This window comes from Thermobia domestica, chromosome 14 (assembly GCF_964235325.1).
Source record: "Thermobia domestica chromosome 14, izTheDome1.hap1.1, whole genome shotgun sequence".
Taxonomy (NCBI): Eukaryota; Metazoa; Arthropoda; class Insecta; order Zygentoma; family Lepismatidae; genus Thermobia; species Thermobia domestica.
This window is the reverse complement of record NC_137467.1, coordinates 201,682,305-201,707,415: the sequence shown is the minus strand read 5'-3', so window position 1 is coordinate 201,707,415 and position 25,111 is coordinate 201,682,305. Positions and strand designations below refer to the sequence as shown.

The 25,111-nt window shown below is 34.1% G+C and overlaps 1 protein-coding gene across 8 annotated transcripts; it reads right to left on the bottom strand.

Moving 5' to 3' along the window:
• Positions 1 to 328: 328 nt before the first annotated feature.
• On the bottom strand, positions 329 to 22,374 carry LOC145670537 (uncharacterized). 8 transcript variants are annotated; one of them, XM_081739331.1, is made up of 4 exons: positions 22,279 to 22,374; positions 10,803 to 10,914; positions 6,159 to 6,684; positions 329 to 1,099 (listed from the first exon to the last, which is right to left on the bottom strand). In XM_081739331.1, the coding sequence occupies exons 3-4, from the start codon at positions 6,545 to 6,547 to the stop codon at positions 367 to 369; spliced, it is 1,122 nt and encodes a 373-aa protein (XP_081595457.1). In that variant the 5' UTR covers positions 6,548 to 6,684; positions 10,803 to 10,914; positions 22,279 to 22,374; the 3' UTR covers positions 329 to 366. The 8 variants fall into 8 exon arrangements, with proteins under 8 accessions (XP_081595457.1, XP_081595462.1, XP_081595458.1 ...); XM_081739336.1 differs by having other exon boundaries at positions 6,159 to 6,559; XM_081739332.1 differs by lacking the exon at positions 22,279 to 22,374 and adding an exon at positions 21,783 to 22,237.
• Positions 22,375 to 25,111: the final 2,737 nt, after the last annotated feature.

Here is a 25,111-nt window from a genome sequence, read left to right as displayed (position 1 = left end):
TGCTCACAAGTATCAGCTTCCCTAGATTGTGATACCATATGTTTTATTCAAATTTGACTATATTTGTTTCCATACTATTGATAAGTCCTTCATCTGTATAAGCTAATATGGCGACAACTGATCTTTCCCCACTAAATTGTCCTCCAAATTCCTGATAAGTATAAGAATTTTTACCTGCATCTATTAGCATCTGGTTCCTGAGTTTGGTATAAAATTAGGTTCTCTGACACGCTTATAAGCTACATTAGCCTTATCTATTATACCAGACATTACACTCGAAAATGAAACACAACAATATCAATTGTACTTGTTAAAAAAAACTATTAAATTTTAATTTGATCAAATCTACTTCCACATTTCTCAAATTTATAGGACTTTTTTACATGGAAGCGTTATCATATGCCTTCTGAAATTTGATTTATCATTAAACCCTTTCTCGCAATTTTTGCACATAAAAGGTTTTTCATCTGTATGAGTTACCAAATGTCTCTTCAAATCTGTTCTTCGTCTAAATCCTTTCCCACACTCTTCACACACATAATCTTTGTCATCCGTATGTGTTAACATGTGAGTTTTTAAATGTGATTTATCGTTAAACCTATTTCCACATTCCTTACAAATATGAGGTTTAGCACGTATATGAGTTAACATATGCTTTTTCAAAGTTGATACATCCTTATATCTCTTTCCGCACTCTGGGCATATATGAGGTTTCTGATCGGTATGAGTTATCATATGTCTTGTTAAATTTGATCTTAGACTAAATCCTCTCCCACACTCCTGACATGTATAAGGATTATTGTCTGTGTGTGTTAACATGTGGTATCTCAAATTTAATTTATACTTAACTTTCTTCCCACACTTTTCACATGTATGAGGTTTCTCATCCGTATGTGTTAATTTGTGCCTTACCAGATGTGATTTACGTCTAAATCCTTTACCACACTCCTGGCAAATAAGAGATTTTTCAGTGGTATTTCTTAGGTTTTTTGCCAAATTTGAACTTACTGCAATTTCTTTCGGACACTCCACCGAAGTATTTGATTTCCCACATGATTGAAAATATGATTCCTTTTGTGAAAGAAGAGTATTCCCTTTCCTGGAAAGAAAATGTTTATGGAATTCGTAAGAAAATAAAGAAACAAACATCTAGAAGATCCAGGAGCCGAGCTAGGGCAGCATCCAAAGACATAAGGAAATATATTGAGTATTCTACCAAATAAAAAATAAATAATTTTAAAAATCTTGTTTTGACAGCGAAGTGCGTTAGATTTATGATCTAATATGTTTTAGATTCCAATCATTTGCGAGTGATGTACTTCAAAAAAATATTTTGGAATAGTTATTTTTCCATCTTAAAACTGAATTACGTATACGATATGCACCTGGTGATGAAGGCAGAAACTACGGAATTATTATATATGATACGAGAAACATAAAATAGAACTACCGAAAAATTCATCTATGATTTGTATTAGCCAAACGGAGAAAAAAGAAATTGTAGTTTCTCGATACAAATTTCACCACAATGTATTTCTAAGGTCCAAATTAGTATGTACAGAAAATTTCAGACACTGTACAACGTAATCGTTGAGCCCTAGTTCGAATAAGTGAGTTGCACATGTATTAAATTAGCACAAAAACAGCAAATATTGCTTATTCAAATGTATTCATTGTATAGTTAAAACTAGGCTGCTTACAGCCATCCTAATACCATACGTTATATCGTTGCTATAGTTACAGAATCAACATTCTAAGATACAAAACATTTATATAATAATAACTTCTTAAAAATATATATAACTTCTTCTTCTAACCTATATAAAATAATTAAATAGTTGGCTAGTTTATAACACCTTTGATTAAAATATCTAAATGGTGCAGGTAAAGAATAATACATGCATGCCGAATAATACATGCTGTCGTTCTAACTGGATAACTCAGAGATTAGATCAAATTATAAGGGTGTATCGTTTATAGTCGACGGATAAAAGGGTCAGTGGTATGTCACTTCCAGTTAATCTATTACTGCGGTCCCAAATAGAATCTTTAAAAGTTTTCAGACCGTGAAAAGCAAAAGCTTAACAAAATTAGATTGAATTTACGCTCTGCGAGCGGGTTAGATAAACAAGCTCGCAGTTATGCGATTTCATTTTGATCACTCTGTTGTTCAGATATCATATTGTGTTTCCAGGAAAGTTAAGACCGTGGAAACAAGTAAAAACTTCAGAAAATTTGACTTTAATCTATTTTAAGTATACACTATATTTTATGGACCAAAATTAATGATAAGCAGTGTTTCTTTTGATGCAATTTGAACTTATTGCATGTGTATAAAATTAAGAAGTTTCCTTTCAATGAAAGTCAGGATTTGTAAGATTCAACAAAGCTTAACGGTTCATATTATAAAGAGTCAATGTTTCTAATCAAATATTGAATTCGTCCTGTCGGAACATTTTCTGCAATGACGGATCAATATATATCTTCGTTAGTCATTCCAAGAAAAGTTCCGACTGGGCAAATTCAAAATTTTACTTAGAAACATCTACTCTTTATAATATGAAACATTAAGCTTTGTGGAATCTCACTAATTATAGCTTTCATTAGAAGGAAACATCTTAATTTTATTTTAAACAAAACTATTTGGTTGCAAATTCAGACGGTTTTCGTGGCCAGTATTTTATAGCATAATTTTAAAAATAATGAAACTATTTAATAGCAAAGCGAAAACAAGAAAATTTCTACCTACAAGAAAATACCGATTAACACCGCAAGCTGGTGGATGGCAAAATTCAGGAAAAGGGATGCACTTCCGCATTATTTACATTAAGACGTTTGTTATCTAAAGAAAACTGTTTTCATAAAGCATACATCTCAGCAGTTCGCTACAAGTTTTTCTTATTGTAGCCATGGCAAATACGCTTCCCGGATTAAAAACAAAAATGGTTTCTGATCTGAATTGCTAGACACAATTGCATACAATTATTCGGTAATGAAGAATTTTTTAAACACGTGCACTCAACCGCATTCTAGCAACAATATTCTGGTCAATTCTGGGAAACAAAGGCCTGTCATCATCCCAAACCACTTACCGTAGTAACGGAGTAAGAAAATCACCTATATTCGGAACATGTTAACACAAAAACATCTGAAGAAAAAGAGGGAAAAAATGATATTATGCTATTTATAAGGTCAAGGGACATTGAAGTGCTCCAATTGAAATGAACATTGCTAGGAAGAAAGAGATCAGAAAACAAGTAATCTGAGAATACAGTTAGCATGTATCAACCGTCTGTGTGAGTAAGAACATCTCCTGAAGGATTCAACACAGAAAGAAAAAAAAACTTCGTACAATTCTCAAAGCATACATTCCAGAGAATAATACCAACCATAATATGTGTTTATCTTAGAGGAAAGCAAGGCATGTTATTTCCGGACTAATAAAGATAATAATAATGGAACAAAACAAATATGATCGAAACATTTTGATTTTAAGTTTCACGACCTTGTAATTAAAGATGACGATGCAGACAAAGGACATACCTTTCCTATTGAAAATTGCCTTGTTGACGTCTCTAAGTGTAACTTTAGCCAATAATATACTGTGGAAACAGAGTAGTTTGTAAACTAATAAGAAACTCAGTTGGCATAATAAGGAACTCCGTTGAACAGTTTCCGTAAGTCGACCGAGAAAAATTCACCCTACAAATACACAATCTCTTCTGAACTATTATCGAAACAAATGTATTTATCATATTGCAGGACTGGAAATACCTATTTATAAAATACGACCTGAAGTTACTAAGCATTTTCTTTAAAAAAATGTCAGAACAATCAATAGGGAAAAGTATTCTTTCCCAATGGGAAAGAAAACCTTATATTATATTCTAAGGTAGTTAGTAAAGTATTTAATCATGAAATATCTTGTAGGAAAACATTTTTAAAAAAATGACACACCAACAAACTTCCTTTCTGGATTTTTTTACTAAAGAAAATTTTACGCTATATTGCACGGTTGCTACTTGTATATTTTTCTATGAAATAGAAACAAAATCGCCTAAATCGTTCTAAGAAGAATGTCCGAAGAAAGAAGGAGAAAGAAACATTTTAACAAAAGTCTTCTGGGATTTTCGAAGAACGATTTGCACCATGTTGTAACTAGAAATAAAACACTAATAAGCATTCTCTGCAGACAAATAACGAGGGGTTCAATCAATAAATTAATAATTTGATATTCAAAATTACATTTTATTGTGGAACAAAACAATCAATTTCAAAAATCGAAACTATACCAGCTGAAGCACTCAAATGCTGACAGCAAATTGACGATACTATAACTTCAATTTTTAATTTTTAATATACATAGTGTCACGTCATTAAATAACTTTAAGAACAATAAATCACTTTCAGATTTCTAAAGTAGCGATAATAAATTATAACTGATAAAAATACTGGGCTCGGGAATAATTTTAAAATGCACAGAAATTAAACGCATAGGAAAATTATTTTATCTTCTTTAGGAGCAAATTGCTTCCTGTACAAAACACTATGTCTCCAGTTTTAAATTTTATTAACTTTTGTCTTTTGAGAGCATTGGAATGTCAAATGGATAAAACTGAACATTTTCGAAACAACGCGACTTTTGCATTTAATTGAGGTGTTAAGCTCACCGAAGCTTTGTGTGAGATGTGTGTTGTGTATAAAAAAAAAATGACTAATGCATTAAAAGTATTGCTCCCCGTTAATTTTCGCCCGTCGAAAATGAGACTTTTGACTTGAAGGACGAACTATATACTGGATGGCTATTTAAGATCAATTAAGGGCCATTAAATCACCGATTTAAAAAATCCATGTCAAACTACCAGAGAATTAGTGCAGCAGGCGGATTGTGAGCAAAACACTGGTGTACTACCATAATTCAATGGAGAAGATTCTAAAACTGCGCTTCGGTGCCACGAACTTGAGACGAAAGCAACGAAAATCAATGCTGCACGCTCGTCAATGCTTTGCTCGCTCGACATCACTCAATACATGTCTTAGTAAAATAATTGGATGGACCAATTCACTGAAATATCGGACAAGGTGCTATGGGTTTTGTTTGTAATTTGTTTGGTAATAGATCATCAGTGATCTTGCGCAGTCAATGGTGATTACAAGTGTAGTTTTTTTTTCTGTGAATATTAATCGTGGGATCACGTACGTTTGTTTGTTCGGTGGATCTATAAGCAACATACAGAAGCATAAATAGTATAAAAAATAGTGCTGAAGGATTGAGTTCTATCGTTATTATAGTATCTTAGATGGCATTAAGCTGTTCATGTAAAACTATTTGATATTGGTTGTGTTCTACGTAAAGAGAGAATATTCTGTAGACTGCTTTCCTTAGAGCTAATTCATTCTGGAAGAAACAATACGGTATATATTGTACCCTACAATATGGTCACGAAGAGCGTTTTCTTTTCTGCATTATCACTGCTAAAGAAAAGTTATACCTTTATGTCAATGAACCAGCCAAAAGGAAGTATTAACACCGAGAAACAAGCAAAACAAGACCTTCATTCTCGGAAGACAAAGTTCTGTATACGTGCGACTGAGAAGGAACAATTCATTACAAACTGGTTGAGCACAACTAAAAACTTAATGCGCAGCTATACGTTTAACACTGTATTAATTTAACGAAGTAATTCAGAAAATAAAATTGCAAAGGCAAAGTAGCAATATAACAATATTCGTCTTCACACCGCCAGTATGTAAAAAATATTCACGATTTAAGAACTTTAATCGAAAATGCTACCACATCCTATACATTCTACAGACCTGGAGCAGCCAAATTTCTCTCTCTTTCAATCACTTTACACGGTTATCGCTTTTTACTGACGTAAAATTTAAGGCATGGCTAGAAGACGACTTCGAGACAAAAATCTGAATATTTCTAATCTCAAGGCGTCAAAAAACATGTTGAACGATGGAGAAAACTTATAAAGGATGATCCTCAATTCATTTGAAAGTTATTCACAGTTTAACAGAGTATACATTTTTCAGCTCAATATATATAAAAAGAAAGAAATTGATAAATATTTATATATATTATACACCTTATATATATATATATATATTATACACCTAAATAAATAAATTATACAAAATATGTAAACTACCTTTCAAATTGAGATCCGAATGTATCATTTATTTCTTCTTTGATACTCTCACTTAAGGAAGACTCAGGTGATTGTGTAAATACATCCCAACCTTCTACCTTCAACTCGACGTCACAATCATTTAACTGGACGTCCTCTTCTTTAATTTCAGGCTCTGGTTTTACTAAACAATCCAAATTGCATATCGTGTCACATAACACGCTTTCACCCATAACACAATAATCTTCTTTCGATAATGGTTCTTTCGATTCACTGATTTCTGTGAATGTCATAACCTCTCTTTCCTCCATATCTTCTTCAAAATACGACTCATTAGATTCAACTTTAATGAATATTTTATTAGAGTCCATTAAACGTGATTCGTCTTCCGTCTGATATTCGTCACCCATTATTACATCAAACTGCAACAAACCAAGTATTATAGGTAAATAATACCCAATAGTTTGTTTAATTTTTAGCAAAACGTTAACTTCAAATCTACCACTGCCTTAGTCACCTTTTAGTGAGATATTCATTTTAACAGAACCTAAAAAAAAAAAAAAATAAAATAAAGAAATATTTACTAAATATATCACTGAAAAAATAAAGTCAAGTAAAAGTTTTAAGTACAATTATCGGATCATCAAAGTAAAAGCTATCACAGTGGATATCGTTTCGAGTTAAATTTTTAGATAAAACTACTCACCTTTTACACTAAATCACTTTTTAGTATGTACAGGGTGGTACAAAATCAAACCCACAAACGTTGGGAACTGATAGCGTACTTCTAGACTAAAAAGTCGTAAGACGGTATGAAAATGTCCTGCATATTTATAAATTTGCTTCCTGCTGCAATATTAGTATTAATTCAATGGTTAGTACTCACTAAAAGAGAGTGACAGACAATAGAATCTCCTATCAGTTAAGTAACGATAAGACACACACACACGCATATATATATATATATATATATATATATATATATATATATATATATATATATATATATATATATATATATATATATATATATGTACAGACGTATGAAAATTATTAGACTAAACGTCGATTTTTCAGAATTTTCTATAAATGTTTAGTTTTTCCACATTTGTATTATGTACAGTTGACATTTTTAAAGCTAAAGCATGTTCTGGACTTTATGTGCACCTTGGCAATAGAAAGTAATGATTCTTTTTGTTTCTTACTTTCAATAGTGGCAAACAATTGCATCATTGTATACTTCTATTAGTACATGAACTGGAGTTTGTCCTTTCTATATACGTTGTACCAAGTTTGCTTTTGCATTTTATTATGTTTTTAGTATTCCAAATAATATTTTAATGTGTATTAGGTGCAAAACACGTGAAGTTTTGCTTTCTTAAGTGTTACTTGTAGTTGAAGTTCTGTGCAAAAAGAGTATTAAAATTTCTTTTAATCTGTATTCGGAGGTTTAGTGGAGGTGTCAATTATGAGCAAAACTAAATACTTATCGACACAAAAAAATGCATTAACTGAATGTCTTGCGAAAGAAAAACGTTACACACAGCAAGAAATAGCTAGAAAACTGCCTATTTCTCTAAAAACAGTCAATTGAATAAGTTTGGCCTTGAAGCTAGGTGAGTCATACACACAAAATAAGCTCAAATAAACGTAGTCGTAAACCGAAAATCAGCCCTCGTGTTCAAAGGAAAGTATTACAGGTGGTCAAATTCAATAGAAGAGATACTAGCAAGGATTTGTCAAATCAGTTAAAGGCGTACGTAAGTAACATATCTCCGTCTACACTAAGAAACGATTATGTGCAGCGGGCTTACCAGCGCGAAGCCCCCAAACAAGGCAAAGAACAGGTTGGAATGGGCACAGGAAAAGAAAAATTGACTCAAGGATGACTGGAACAAAGTAAGGCACCAAACATAACGTATTTATCCTGTATATTTTGTCAATTTGGGCATCTTTGGGGTGGTGTGGTACACTTGAATAAACGTATTTATCCTGTATATTTTGTCAATTTGGGCATCTTTGGGGTGGTGTGGTACACCTGAATAATTTTTAACTTCATTGTACAAGGGTTTAAGAGAGCAGTTGCCCCTCTGATATGATGTTTGGTGTATGAAATTGTGATAAAATTTAAAATAAATACACTGAGATGCATTATATTATTTCCAGGTATTTTTCTCACATAAATCAATATTTTCCATAAATGGGGAAAGTAACCAATATGTTCGAGAAATCTTAAGATAAAATATTTTCTCCAAACTGTTTCCCAAACACTGAAGCACCCAACGTCTGTCATGGGCTGGAGCTGTATGCCAGTGTATGGTCCTGACAGACTGTATCTCGTCAAAGGAATGATGAACACAAAACAATATCAAAAGGTGCTACAAACCAAACTTATCCCACAAATAAAGGAATAGTTTCCGGATGGGAACTTTGTTTTTATGTACGATTGGGTCCCATGCCATAAAGCAAGGACTGTAACTAATTTTCTAGGGAAAAAATGTATTCAGGTTCTTCAACGGCCAGAAAATAGTCCCGACTTAAACACTATCGAAAACTTGTATGCTATTGTTAAAAAGAGAAGAGAAAGGATAACCACCACGATTGATCTCATTTAAGCACTTATCAGAATATGGGATCGCGATGAGGAAGTGAAAAATAATTGTATAAAGTTAATGAAAAATATGTCAAAGCATATAGAAATGGTAATAAAATCAGAAAGAAAACATACAAAATACTAACAGCTTGGAACATGGTGAAAGAATGCAGCAATACAGGATTTATTTAAAATTGTATTTAAGGCTCTTCATTTTTCAAACTTTAGTCTAATAATTTTCACAAGTCTGTATATATATATATATATATATATATATATATATATATATATAGGGGGCACCATTTATAATGTTCAAAATTAATAACGTAGAAACCAAAAGAGGGAGAAAATTGAAACTTTGCATAAAGCAACTATAAGGAGGATGACATTTTGCACATATTAAACAGAAACACCCAACAAATTGCCAAGCCAATATAAAATTATGTTTCTTCAAACTGTACTACTGCAGATTATTACATATTTTAAATCAACATGTAAAACGAGAACCTAATATACGACATTTATTATTGTGTTGCAAACTAAGGGTTATAGTATCACACATCCCACATTTGGTAGCCTCTATCACATATACAGCACAACAGAAATGAACAGCACAATGCACATCGAAAGTATCTCAGCACTGGATATCATGGTATAATATGACTTGCTTCGAATGAATAGGAACTAAGTTACTAGGGCTTTAAAATATCACATTTTTGAAAGGCTTTATATCGAAAAATGCTTAGATAAATAATATAACTAGTTACTTGTATGATTTGCAATGGCCGTACAAATTATTCTGCCGTTTACAGCATTTCGATATCTAAACCGTTCCTGATATATCATAAATATTGTTAATTCGCAACACTGCTGGAAATGGAGTATTTGTGGAAAATTTTTAAAACGATTGTTGTTTTCCTTCTCTTTTATAGCATTACAGCAATAGCTTTTAGCAGCTGTAATTACAAGAAATTCTCGCAATTTACTATATGATTTAAGCAGTGATGCAAACTTCAGTAAACTTACTCCTTCGTGCAATTTCATTTTTTCCCTCTTTTGGATTCTCCGTCATCAAGATTGGATGTTATACATGGTGCACCTTATATATATATATATATATATAAACAAATGCCTATTGCGCGTATACATACATACCTATTGCGCGTACACATTTATATTTTTGTATATATATTGCGCGCGATTTTGTGACACTATTATACTTTTTCCGGATCGTTCCATCTAAGAAAGTCCTTGAGAGACTGTATGTCGTATACTAATTTCACTCTGTTTTAACCTTAAAACGAGTTCGAATAGGTGATCCCGCATTCGATTCCCGGTAGGATCTCACTGGATTTTGAACGCACTACAGTAGTTCAGGTTTTAATTCAAACTGTATGGTCCACGTCCCATATAGATTAAGTGCTAAAAAGAGGCACTAAACTTCAATAAATAAATAAGTAAATAAACTCTAAAAACCAGAGAAGAAAGGAATTCAATCACTATAATAGAAAAATAGAAACTCTTGGTCTTTATATGCCAATGAACAGAACTCTCTTGTTTACGGACAAGAAGTCTTCCCCCGACGTTTCAGTAACCTCTTCCTAAAGGACAAAAATGCTTCAGAATTGATACACATAAAGAACTGTCTACAATGTGAAAATTGAGCACGTGATAAACATTGCATACTACACAGTGCAGAAAGTTTGCAATAGAAACTGATCTCCGCAGGATGTACGCTGCAAACAACTCATCTACATTTTTAGTATTTAATAATAATGTTCCTTATTGTTATTGCTTTGTTTTAGGTAGTCATGTACGAATTAAGAATTTCTTACAGGGATCTCATGTACTTGAAGAAAATTGTCACACGTAGTACATACATATCAACTAAACGATACTTTTTGAGAGGCTATTTCCACTGAACCCCAGTAATTTGAAGTGAGTACAGTATTCAAATATTGGATTATATTTATAACTTGTCTCACCCTTTATTTACTTGCTATATACTGTGTTCTGTTGATTTTGTGATTAACGCCCCTTTCAGCAACGAGGGTATATAAGACGGTACTTACTGATTAACGTGGAATACGAACCACATGAGCTCCCACCGGAAATTGAACCCAGGCCTCCTACACCAAAGGTGCGTACGCTAACCGCTTAGCCACGAAGTAGATCTTGCTGTATCTGTGAATAATAATAATAATAATAATAATAATAATAATAAAATTATTCTATGCAACACTGAATAAATGTGATACAGCATTAACACTATTTTTAGTTCACGTAATTACATTCTTAACTATGGAATCTGTTTCTGGTTATAATCTCCAAATAGTAGCGATACAGCTTTAACACAATTTCTAGCTCACGTGATTCAATTCATAAGTATGGAATCTGCTTCTGTTTTACTCTCCAAATAATATAAGTATTTACAGAGTGTAATAATTGGTATCCCACCCTCCTCTGCTGGCCATCCCATACTCTTCCATTCTAGGTCAAGCATAAAAGAACACTGTCTTCATATTTAAAGTGAAAAGTCCAAATACCAGTCACATGTGGCATCAGTGCTGAAAAGGGATGATAACCTAAAATCAAATACAATGATTTCTACCTTAAAGTTATTATAAGCACAAGCACAACCCAAAACGCAGAATCAATTTGTACGTAATAGCTACCGTCAAAGTTCGTGATAAAAAGGTGTCAATGTCTGAATATTGCTAATTCTAGCTTTGCAACTACGTATAACTTGAATAAAATAAAACATGACCAAACCAAACACATTGTGTTACGTAAATAACTTATGGTAGAATTGCATCTTGATTCAACACAAATACCCATTAAAATTGTACTTATTTAAAAACACCCTACTCTTGATTCAGAGTACACGTCTCCGCAAATGGTTGCTGTCATCCTCAGCTAGGAGTGCTAACTTTTCAAAGAGAGAGAGATAGGAAGAATTTTGATTTTTAGGAAGAACAATCAGAAAAATAGGTCATAATCAGAATTTACATATAACAAGTACCTATATGATTTCAAATAGTAATGTAGAACAATTTTAATACCAAACTGGCTGTCTTATTAAAAATACTTACAAGAAATAAAACACACACAAAAAATAGAATCTCCGCTGAAAATTCTTGTTGCTCAGATCATACGTTAACCGATATCTTCCCATTGTCCCAAAAATGGGGCGGTCTACTTTTTTCTCTTTTACCTACTATGTTATTTAATAGTAATTATTTTATGAATAGATGGCTTTGGTATCTAGCAACACTAGACCCGCAATTTCAGCTTGTTATTTGTTTATTAAGTGCTTATGGAAATAAATGAATTTGGCGGAATTTCAACAAAATGTGGACTCGGAAAAGGTGAGGTTTTATTCTACCTTTTAGTATTTTAATTTTGTTCAATTTCATTTACTTATTACATTAGGTCCTTTTCTATTCAAAAACAATATATAAACATGTACGAATATTATAGTTTATATGGTTAATTGACATAAAATTCAAGCGCCCCAATAATGGGGCAATGGGAACTGTAGGCATGATGGAATTATGTTGGTTTACATAACTTTACCTGATACTTGCAATCTGGATGTAAATAGAAAACGATATTTTCTCAATCTATGCTTCTTGTATCTGCATTATCCACGTTCAGGATAACTAAAGACGCACACACACAAATGAAATAATGGACAATATTCCGTATCAGCCAACGCAAAAGTTTTGTGTTGCAACGCAACGAAAAGCTGAGAAAAGGAATTATATCTATATCAATTATCGAAACAAAAGCAGAAACTACTATTAAATGCCCCCAATTTGATTAATAGGGTCTTTTTTCGTTCTAAACCATTAATCTTTCAACTTCTAATTAATTTGTTTCGACTTCATGTAAACAGTATTCATTCCACGGGTGCAATTCACTATTTTGTTAGGTAGATTTTATATTGCAATGTACTTTTTACATATTGCCGCCCGTGACAGGCCCGTAACCAGGAGGGTCTGGGAGGTCGGGCCTTCCCTAAATTTTTGGTGGCCCCTTAAAATTTTCATAGTAGGCTTGCTAATGAACTATAATATGGTGGATCGGCACCCCCTAACTTCATCTCTCACTACATTTTTAGCTGGTTACCGGCCTGTTCTGTTAGTCTTATTCGGTAGCGTTTGCATCAACTCAACATAAATTTTGTTTTTGATCCCGGTAATCGACTACCAGCCATAATTACTTCTTGTATTTTTTGCGTTGCGTTCCAATCCGCAACTTTTGCGTTCACTGATACGGAATGTTGTCCGTTATATATATGTGTGTGTATGGGTCTAAAGTTATCTTAAACGTGGGTAACGCAGATACAATAATCAAATATTGTAAATGTCCTTATCTATATGCATCCATATTGCATATTGCAATATCCGATAAAATTCTACTGCCACCATGACTAGAGTTCCTATTATTGAGGTATCTGAGTTTTATGTCAGTTAACGATATACAGCTATAACATTCATACAAAATATATATTGATTTTTAATAAGAAAGGACCTAACATAATGAGAAAATTGATGAAAGTATCAAAAGGTACAAAAACAGCTCAATTATAAATATGCTTTTTTTTTTCAATTTTTAATGTTTCTTTATTCCAGATTATAAAATATAAGACATAATGTGCTAAATAAAACAAAACGTACAAATTCACTGTTTCTTTGCTTGTAACTATATAGTGAAAATGCTGCTAGCCTTTACTGGTACTTTTCATGTCACCTACCCTCCAGTGCAAATTGCCTCATTTTTGGAGCGGTCTATTACGCACAGGTAAGCGGTCAGAAAAATAAATTGTCACTTCTTTTATGTTAGTCCGACTCTAAATAGACAAAGTAAAGCGAAAATCTACCCAAAAAATCAAGAAAAAAAAAATTTGGGAAGATATGGGTTAAGTTGTACGATTTCGTCTCATATAGCCATGGTGCTAAAAGAGACATTCATCGAAATTTAACCAACCAAATATACTACAAAAATCTTTGTTGGTTTTAATTGATTTTAATAAAGACTGCATCTGTTAACAGTTTTAAATGCTTTGATATCGTAAAAATATCCTTGCAGGATATATCAAATTTCACAACCAGTTGAAGTTTTGCTTTTATTAGCTGAAACTAGGTACTGTTCCTGACATCAGCATATTAGATCGATCAAAACTGCCATATGATCGAGACCAAATTCACAGGCATAGACTAAGATGCTACAACTAACTTCCTTTAAACATAAGGGTGCTTATTACATAGGAGATAAAAATGCAACATGTTGCATTTTCTCTCCACATATTTAGCTACATAGATCGGTTACACATCTCTTAACATATAGATTTTGAACATAATAGCCTTTCGATATAATGCATGACTTTTAATACAGAACTGAAATAATCATTTAAGTACATTACACATGGCAATGATAATATTCATAGTTGATAATTCAACAATTACTTATATATATATATGCATTAGTGAAGGTCTTGAAATAAAATCCCGAGTGAACTTGTGATAGCAATAAAACCAACATTAGCTACTGAATATGTGAAAATGAGAAAGAAATAATCAATATCTGAATAATCAAAATAAATATAAAACAGTATTAAAATACATGAATTAGTGTATTTAGACAATTACTTATATTTTATTAACTCTGCATGGACATGCCGGCCAGGGGGATGAGGGGGACGCGTCCCCCAAAATTTTCCAGGAGGGGATTGTTCCCGCCCCCAGAAAATTGTATAGGAGGAATTATTTCCAAAATATCTCTTCAAAAATGGTGAAATACTGGAATCGGAACGTCGATTGTCAATTAGTTATTCCTGGAATTGACAGGAATTAGTTTCCCTGAAGAAAATTCTGTAAAAACTACCAGGGTACATAAATGATGTACAGTATGTAGCGACACTGCATTAGCTACATCGAAAACTACCATAAAGCGTGCACAAATTCATTTGCAGCAAAAAGAAAATTTTGAAATATTTATATATTAAAATGCTACGTTTATATGTTTGTGGTCAAGGAAAATTTATATGTTTGTGGCAATTCTTTTAACAATGATATGTCGGAAACCACGAGCTCTACAAAGTTGCTGTTTTCACTGATCGATTGCAAATTTTGTGAAGATTGTTGAGTTCTAACTGAATATTTTTTTACATGGACGTTATTTCTTTATTGCATTTTTAAGAAGAACACAGAAGTATTGAAACTTTGAAAAGTAAAGCATTATATCCTACGAGTTACACATCCCAACACAGCCTATTTCTAGACGAGGTTAATATATCTCCTCGGAGTTTGCTTCATGGTTAAACAATAATGAAAAACGAAGCATAACTATTTCCCCAGTGTAAGATAAATCTTTATTGTTTGGAGTGTTTGGCCCAATGAACATCATATAGCCTACCACTGATATTGTAATTAATTCTGATATGTGTTTGCTCATTATATATTGCATGCAAGAAGAAAGAAAACACTGACCATATGATACATGAATTAGAAACTCCAACCGGATGTAAGCTCAAATCTTGCAAACGGTGCAAGATATTGAAAAAATAATCAAAAAATCTCCCATCTATGACGCCCCTTCCCGATTTTTATGAAGACGTCCTTCACTTGTGTCTACAGAGGGACAGATGTGGTGGTGAGGAATGACAAGGAGATCTTTGCTCATATGTGAATGATGCGCTGTATAGTGAGCGCAGGCTGAGCTAGTATCTTTATGAAAACTGTAGATTATAATTAAAAGTACGCAATCCTTAGTGTGTTCCTTTATTTTGAACAGCTACCGCTTTGTGAAAGATTTACAACTTGCTTCTAAAGAAAACATAATTCGAATTTCATTAGTATTTATCACAAGTTTCACGCTGTTTCAAATATTTCTGCCTTTAGATTTTATCTCTGGTCTTCCAAGAAAGCGGTAGCTGCAAGGAATAAAATGTCGCTTTCTAAGTATCTAAAAACATTCCTTTTCCTCTATACTTGTAGCATTACAAACAGAAAAGTGAAAATATGTTTATATAATATACTGACTCTTGATGCATCGGCTTCACTTAAAAATACCACAATTATTCCTCCAATCTGGGCAATCTTCGGAAATAAAACTCAAAACCGCCTAAAAAGACCTTTTTCTTTGTGTGCGGGCAACGTAGGTCTGTTTGAGTGTTCTAATCTACTGTTAAACTTCGCCAATTGCGCTGTGCTCGAGTGCGCCACTGTTTTTGAAAGGACATGTTTTGCAGCATCTTTTCTCCAAAAGTAACTTATTTAGACAGCTGTGTTCATGAGTGTTACTGTGAAAATAACGTTGATATGAAATTTTTCATCTGTTGTATTTTGTTTAGTGTTGTTTTATTGTTTGAAATGGCTCAATTTGTCATAAGAAAAAGAAAACAAAACAGCATGTGGGCCAAAGCAGTGAAATTATTGAAGGAGAGAAAAAATAATTCAAATGATAGTTGAGCTGATGGATTACAACCTCAAACTGACAATGGAGATTCAAATCTTGTATCGGTCACCATCATCGTCAGTGTCTATAGAAGAAATCTCTCTCCACATCTACCAAGTGGTTCAGATTCTCCCCATCCCTTCAAAGTTTCAAAGCCCAATTAGATTTTAGCATTACCTGCAAATTTTCCACAACAGTCTCTGAAAGGTCGAACATTGAAATTTATGCCAAATTCGTTTCATCCGTGGCTGCACGTCGATCCAAACAAAATTAACGTCGTTTTCTGTTTTTACTGCATGGACATCTTGAAAAACAATTTTGAAAAGTTCTTACTAAAATCACGGAAAACGACTTCTCTACTGTAGGATTTTGCAACTGGAAGAAGGCTAGAGAGAAATTCCGTATACACGAAACTTCAGAATACCATAAACTGACTGCACTGCGCTAGGCGTATATAACAAATACAATAGAAAACCAACTAAACAGACAAATTTTAGATGAACAACTGAAAGTCAGGAAATTCCCGGAAGAAATGTAATCTCAAGTATATTCCTACGTTATCTTGCAAGACGAGGACTTGCATTTAGAGGATATGACTCCCCGTTCAGGAATTTCTTTCAGTTGATGAGCCTTCGGTTTGAAGATTTTCGACAATTGAAGAGCTGAATAAAGGTAAACACAAAGAGATGTAATTTCATGGATGTCAAAATTCAGAACAAAATCAAATCTCAAACCCTCCTCTGATCTCTATCGTGTCTGATGGTTCCCCTGATGTGAATGGTGAAGAATAATTAAGTATTTGTGCCAGGTGAGTTAATGAAGATCTCTGTTCTCATGAAAGTTTTTTGGGCTCTACATTATATAAGGAAAACTACTGATGAGCTTATAACTTCAGTTATTTTGGATGGGAACTCCATCTTCCCATTGTTCAACTCAGAGGACAAGCTTACGATGGCCATGGAAATACGAGTGGTGCAAACATACGTGTTCCATCTATCATATGTAAAGAGCAACTTCTTGCCTTGTACGTTCATTGTGAAGCTCACAGTACTAATCTTGTTATTAAGGGTGCCTGTAGTGCGTCAGAGGAAGTGAGAAACTCTTTGCAGTGGGTGCATGGACTAGGAGTACTCTTTTCGCAGTCATTTTCAGTGAGGTCAAGATTTTCTGCTCTAATCGAGGCTAATGCTGGTGGTCTCGTCTCAGACACTGTAAACATTAAACCCTTGTGTACCGCTAGGTGAGTTTGTAGACTCAGTCTAATAATGGGAGTTGTTTAACATCATGAAGAAATTCCCTTTACGTTGAAAAAGATGAAGACTGACGGAAATGTCAACACATCTTCAGGATCAGCAACTGGGCTTTTGCGGCTTTTTTAAGAAGGATCTACGTTTCTTGGACTCTTATGGCAAGATATGTATATTATCAGCAGGTTGGAGCTTCTTAACAGGACACAAAGACCAAATTTCAGTGTCAAAATGGGAAATAATACAAATCATAAATGAAAACATGAACTTGAGTAATATATTTAGCCACTGATCATAAGTTCATTGTATTGTCATGAAACCTACAGATCAATATAATCACCCTGAAAACCCCATTAATTTTTATAAATATTGTCAACAGTATTATAAATAGAATTTTTCGAATCGCTGGAATAGAACCTGTTATCACCATTGATAGGGTTTATCTATCCTAAATTGCAGCACTTTAATTCATGTTATGACATTTTGAAAATAGGAGGGGGGGTGCAATGCCATTAGCCTTTCTTTAAATTTGGCTCACAATGTTGAGAGAAGGATAGTGTACACCCTAGAAAATTTTTGGTGGGCACGCCTATAAACTCTGTCATTAGTCTCAAAACTTCTCCGAAAGCCCTAAACTACGGAAATAACTTTAACAGTACTATCGGATGGAAAGATACAGATACATAGGAAAACAAGCATAATCCTCCTTTTAACACCGGTTAACATAATAAAGCCATGCGGGATTTTATATTTTCGATAAAACTAAACAGCCTAGTATTCTGAAAATGAGTCCCTCTGTCCAATAAAAAAAAAAAATACCACAAACTTATAAAACATTTTGGACTTAAGTGTAAGACTTCCTTCGTTTATTGCAAGAAATCGTTTTGAGGGAAATATACAAAAAACGTAATAGGCATCTGGAAAACAAAACTTTCGATAAAAGACGCAAGATCCGGCAACCCTATCCTTAGCACAACTTCTTCCAGAAAAATTTCTAGAAGAACTACATTACACTGATTCATTTCCCTGTATCCATACCTTATGCACTTAGGTCTTTTACGTAAATACAATCTTAAAAGTTACCATGTGTTTCAATGTTATTTATCAACGCCTTCTTCACATATGCTTGTAATCATATGAAGTCGAAATTGGAAGACAAATTATTACAATATGAGGGCCTGGTTTGGTAATATCCACATACAGTAATCGAATGCAAAATATTTACACGCAGATCATAAACAAAACGTAGTTTACATTTCTTACCTCTTGCATCAAACGCAGATTATTGTTGTTTTTTCTTTTTCAAAGAATAATGAATATATGAAGACTCGTTGTTTTTGCACATCTTGAAATAATTAATAAAGTTTCCATTTATAGTACAAAAATTGTGTACTAGGCTGAAAAACTGAAAAACAAACTTACAAATTCATTTCCACTTTGGAGTTTAAATAAAGCAACTGAGCTTAATTATTATATAGGTCTGAAACACGGTTATGCCATTTCAATAAAAATATTGCAACAATCTGCTGAAAAAGTTGTTTTTCAATTTGCATCTATGAATGTAATTTCTATCCTCAGAAACAATTTCTGAAGTACTAGAATGATGAAATATCTGCATACCATGTAATCGTTTCCAAGATACGTCAGTTTCCATGCATATTATCGATCTCTATGAAATTATTTAGAGAGATCTAAGTTCCAGATTAGCGCAGGCCAAACAAGCATTAAATAAAAAAAGACGACTGCTAACATCAAGAAATGTCTCGTTGGACTTTCGAAAACGATTTATTGACACTGGTATGGAGCGTGGCACTTTACGGATCAGAGACGTGGTCACTGAGAAAAGCTGAAACATCCAAGCTGGAAGCATTTGAAATGTAGTGTTGGGACAGAATGCTACGCATATTATGGAAACAAAGGAAGAGGAATGAAGAACATACTAAACGAAGCTAGTGAAGGACGACAGATTATGAAGATAATAGAAAAATGAAGAAATGGCATGCTTGGCCATCTTAATCGGCACTCCGATTGTGTTAATAGATGGAAAAGAAGAAAGAAAACCAGGAAGAGGTAGAACAAGGATAGTACATCTAGATGCAGTTACGAAGAAGAGACCTTATCAAATTATAAAACACCTCTCCCAAGAGAAAGAAAAGTTTCAAAATTTCCACGTTACCCCCCGACCCACGTTATGATTGAGATGAACAAGAAAAAGATGAAATTATTTGGACACGCATAGAGTAATAGTTAAGAAAAGTTTAAAGCATTATTTAACACAAAAAACCGAATAAAAAATTCCCTTTAAATGACGGATTATTCTTGATCTCCACTCTTGAGGTATTTGAAATTTGACTACCAAATTTGAATCTCTATTAATCAAGCCAGTGCTGATTTGCTGCACGGATCCACATTTTTGTAGACCAATTTTGCAATTTCCAGAACAAGTTTTAATACTATGTTAATAGAAATGTTTTTAAATATTTCAAATATGTTATGCTCTTAACTGGGAGATGCATATCTACATAAAAATTAACTAACGGAAGTTTAATCTGTTATCATGGATTCGCCCTTAAAATACCATTCACTACGCTATACCAAGTGAAGTACATTGAAATATCTGAAGTCAGTTTACTTACTCATGTCGCGCAACTACAGAATTGTCCTTGCGTTATGCTCAACATTTGAACACAATATATAATCACCATATATATTATGATATATTTTTGAAATTTAAATAAGACATGTGTTGTTACTTTCGAATATGAAAACGCAACCAATGAAAATATATCGGGATACTAACTATAAGGTCCATAGTAACGTATAAATACACAATCCAATGTGTAAGGTGCTGATGTAGTTTTGACACAGCACATTTTGAAAGATTTACAGGTAAAATTTAATACTTTGTATCAAAAGACATGTTTATAAAGAACAAATCTCCGCAGCCGGCAGAATTAAACACAAAGTAATACAGCTATATTTTTGTTTACAAATGGTTTACTAGTGCAAAATCGTTACAAGTACTCTAAATGAGACTGTATGAAAGATCCTATTTTCCCCTGGCGGTATATTTCTGTCAAAAGTACAAAAGGTGTATTTTATGTTCACACGTGGAGCTTTACTAGTATGAAACCATGACAAATGCTATAGAAACCCTTATTGCCAAAAAAAAAAAAAAAAATCATTACCCTCGTTTATGCGCCTGCTCCCTTCGGTGAGAACACCGCGCTTAAGGCGCGAACCAACTAGGTTCGCCTTCCTTGACTCGGCTAGAGAGCATTTGTGCTTTTCAGTAACCCCCTAGCACAAATTGGTTTGGGTTTTTTGCATTGTAGTTTTTATGCCACACATCCAGAAGCCGTATTTATAACAAAATCGCAAACGAATTGAAAATTTTTAATGATTACTTCTGAAGGTCCCCTTGAAATTTATATATGCCGAGTGAGAGTTTTCATAATGTCCGGTGCAAATATTTTAAGGAACAATAAAAAGGAAATTAGTGAAAGAATTATAACTTTGATTTCACTTGACCAGACGGCACTCCCAAAAACAAAATTTATAGGTAAAATACGATCTCAAACACTTTTTGTAAAAGATGTAGAGTGTGAATACAAGTCATTTCTGTCATTAGATATCATACTGAAATACATTTTGTATGGTAGTGAACGTATTTTAAGAGTAATTTACTGCAGCGGAAAAATACAAGAATGCGAAGAAGGTGGAAATAAATGGCGGGAATGTTCTGTTTGTATTAGCAATGGATATTTGCGATGGATATAATGGAAAGAATTGTGTGGTAAAGAGCTCACATGCTAAAGTTTTTGCAGAGTCATGGTATGTTGGAACGTAAAATCAACTAGGCGAAGTGTGCAGGAATTTCTCCTCGCAGCGGGCCATTTGTACTAGGAAAAGCAGTGAAGACTTTTGAAGGTAAAGAGTTGTTACGATTATTTAAGTGTTTTTGAAGATGAAAAATTATTGCGGATATTTTCCGTATTTTTCCAGTATCCTCGTTTATGCGTATGCCCCCGTTGCAGGCGCGGCTGCTTCCTACGGACGCACCCCCTCACTCCGGTCTGACAACCTCCTGTGCTCCTGCCCTGACTCGGTTAAATAGCAATCGTGCTTTTAATGACCACCTAGCACAAGTTGGTTCGTGTTTGATGCATTAGCTCCTCATTTAGTGCATGCTCTACAAGAAACCGGAAAATCCAATAAATGTGTGAAAATTTAATAGAACCGTCTGCTCGAGTAATGCCATAATTTTTCAACAATTCCTTCTGCTGGTGCTCCAAAGTTCAAGTAGCATGGTTGTGGTGTAATATAGATTCTGTAAAATCTCACCGTCCCTGAAGCTTCCTCCAAATTAACGCACTCCTCCTGCGCAACTGCCCTGACTCGGTAAAATAGCATTCGTTGTTTGTGGCCATCTAACACAACTTAGTCCTTTGCACAATAGTTATTTCCGTGCATAGTACTTCTAAAGTGCAAAACCACAAAGGGGAAAGCCCACCTCCTAAAAATAATTGTTTAAGAAATAGAGTCGATTTACTGGAAAACAAATCATATATGCAACAAATTAATGTACGGATCGCTACAGTAAATCTGCACGGTAAAACCTTCATGTTTATTTACAGTTCGCAAGACAACCCACTTAGAGTATGCGGGTCCCATTCCATAAGTTTCCTCAACGCAAACTAAATCTTCGTTTTAGATAGTTTACATAGTAACTTCAATGATTTTACAAAATTTAGCGTTTGATTGTACATCATATTTTTTTGAACACTAGTAGGGAACAAGGTCTTAAAGGGCCTCCTGCTGCTATTCTAATATTAATTACCATAATTCTCAATTAAGGAGAAAGGAAACTTGCTTATTGACACAGACGAAAAAAAAAAAAGACCTCAAAAATATAGAAAAATTCTCATTCAACGAGAAATAGTCCCCACCGTATTTGCTTCGCGCACCTGCTACCGTTGAGCAGTTTTATTGTAGGTAAAGTAAGAATTAAATTTTAGGTTAAAAATTTTCAAAATAATGTATTAGGCCTTAAAGACAATAAACTACAATATTTATTTTATCTTTTATGAAACACGTGTCAATTTAACAAACGTAAGATAGCTTTCCTACTGGGATTTTTGCGAATTTGTCTTGTCTTATGAATATTATCAGTCAAATAGGTAGGTGCACCAGCTCACTAGTCATATGTGCTACAATTGCCAAATGGTCAAATGAGTACCTCAAACAGAGGGTTTATGATTCAAAATCAAAATAGAATAAAATACAGGACACAAACGGGAAGAAATGGCACAAGTTAGGAAAATAGTCAAAGTAAGGGAAAGATCAAAATCGGGAAAGAAGTTCAGACAGGGAAAGAGGGCGAAAAACCAGGGCAAAAAATTAAAGGTAAGTGGGAGGTATAAAGTGAAAAAAGAAAGCGCATAAAAAGGAAGGGAATGTATGTACGTGTAAATGTAACAGAAAGTGTAAGTGTAGTGTAGGTGTATATAGCAAGGCCCACTTAATCTTCTTCCTCACGGGGCACCACCAGACACGAGGCACTCAATATAACAGCCACTGCAGAACTCCAGAGAATTTCGACACTATACAACGCAGAGTACTCCCAAAATCAACGGACACCGTTATACAGTACGAAAAGCATGCAAAATCAATTACATCTGACTGTAATTATAAAATGTAAGGAAAATTTCCTTTGCGTTGACGCAAGAAATTACGGAATGAGACCTTATGTCCGACGAGCATTTTTTTTCATGCACGACGATAGGAAAAAAATACACGTTTTTGATTAGTTGAAGTTTGCGATTATCCAAACCTTAATGTGCATGTATTGTGTAATATAGTAATACAAGAAAATTGTCACTTTGTGTGTTGATAAAAATAAAAATATAATTATCTTTGAGTTACATTTCGTAAGAAAATGAGGCATATATATTTCAAAACACTAACCTTTAAAAAATATGCGATTTGGTCACAAGGAAGCGGGTGAGGTTCGAAGTTGGACCACCCAAGTCAGACGTAATGTCACGTGGTATTATCATGAGGCTAAAGCTGAAGAGGAGCCCGGCGGGGCTTCTAACCCCTGGCTGTTCCGTAACGTAAATAAATTACTTTTTATGTATTATAAAATACGTAAAGGGCAAATTAGTATTATTCTTATCTTATTTTGATGATAAAAGTGTTATAAAATTAAGAAAATTAATAACTTTCGTTGGGCCGGGCTTGAACCTACACAAAAAGGGATTATCATTACTACCCAGTTGCGCTAGCACACTCGCACACGAGGACCAACATCAGCAGGCGTTTGATTATTGGTATTTGTATTTGTATTTATTTGCATCCTTTTCATTATACAGAGTATAGGTTAATATAGGACTTGTCATGAAGTCGATATAATAAGTGTTACATATATATGGATGTTACTTATGCATTAAAGTAATTACAAATTTGTTGAATACATATTTTCCAGCAAACTTTAAATAAATATTGAGTACTGTACTTCCACCATATGCTACCTTGACATTGATTTTGGTACCTGCAGTTTGTACAATCTATCGTAGTATGCTCGAGAAACTTGTATAAACTGATGTAACTATTTACTTTACTATTTTAGTTTAACTATTGTTTAAATATTCGTCTGCTGAATAAAAATAATGTTCACACACACACTCACTCTATGGCCTATGGAACCCGGAGGTTCAGTGCCGCGTTCACAAAAGCTCTCCACTGACTTCTATCCTTAGCTAATTGGATCCAGTTTCTACTTTGTATTGCTCTCTCTGCGAGATCCATCTTAATATTATTCTCCCATTTGCGCCTAGGTCTTCCTAATGGTCGTTTTCCTATGGGTCTACCAGTCAAGACTTTGAAAGCGTTTCTACTTTCTTCCATTCTAGCTACATGACCTGCCCACCTAAGCCTCCTAGACTTGACGACCCTAACAATGTTGGGTAAATCGTATAAACTATGTAGTTCCTCGTTATGAAGCTTCCGCCATTCCCCATTCTCGTTCCTCCTGGGTCCGAATATTCTTCTCAGGATCCTGTTCTCAAATACTTTCAGTCTATGGACAGGAAGAACATAGACTGAAAGTAAAAACAATGTTGCATAACGTAATTGTAAAGTTCTTTTTCAAAATGAGTTTCAGGATTTATAATTTTAATTTCCCTTGGTAACTTGTTATACATAAGAATGCCAGCATGTTAGGACCTTTCTCATAAATACATGTATTGTGGGCTATTAAGGAAAGATTCTCTGTATTTCTGGTGTTGTACTCGTGCCGATCGCTATGTCGAGTGAGGATATGGCCTAGGTTTTTCTTTACAAATAACAGCAGATGGAAAAAATGAAAATGAAATGAAATCTTTGAGTTTTACGTCCCACGCTTATGCCGGTTAGGCTAAAGGAGACGGTGATGATGAGAGATGAGTGAAGTGGTGGAATGAAGAAAGTGGGAGGAAACGGGAGAGCCCCGAGAAAACCCACGAGCACGGTGTTTGTCCACCACAAAGTTCACTTAGCGGGAGCGGGGATCGAACCCGGGACCCCACGCACCAGAGGTGAACGCTCTACCACTGAGCCACCGCGCCCCCCAACAGCAGATGGAAAACGTACAGAGAAGATAGCGGCAGTATATTGAGTTTTTTTTAAATATT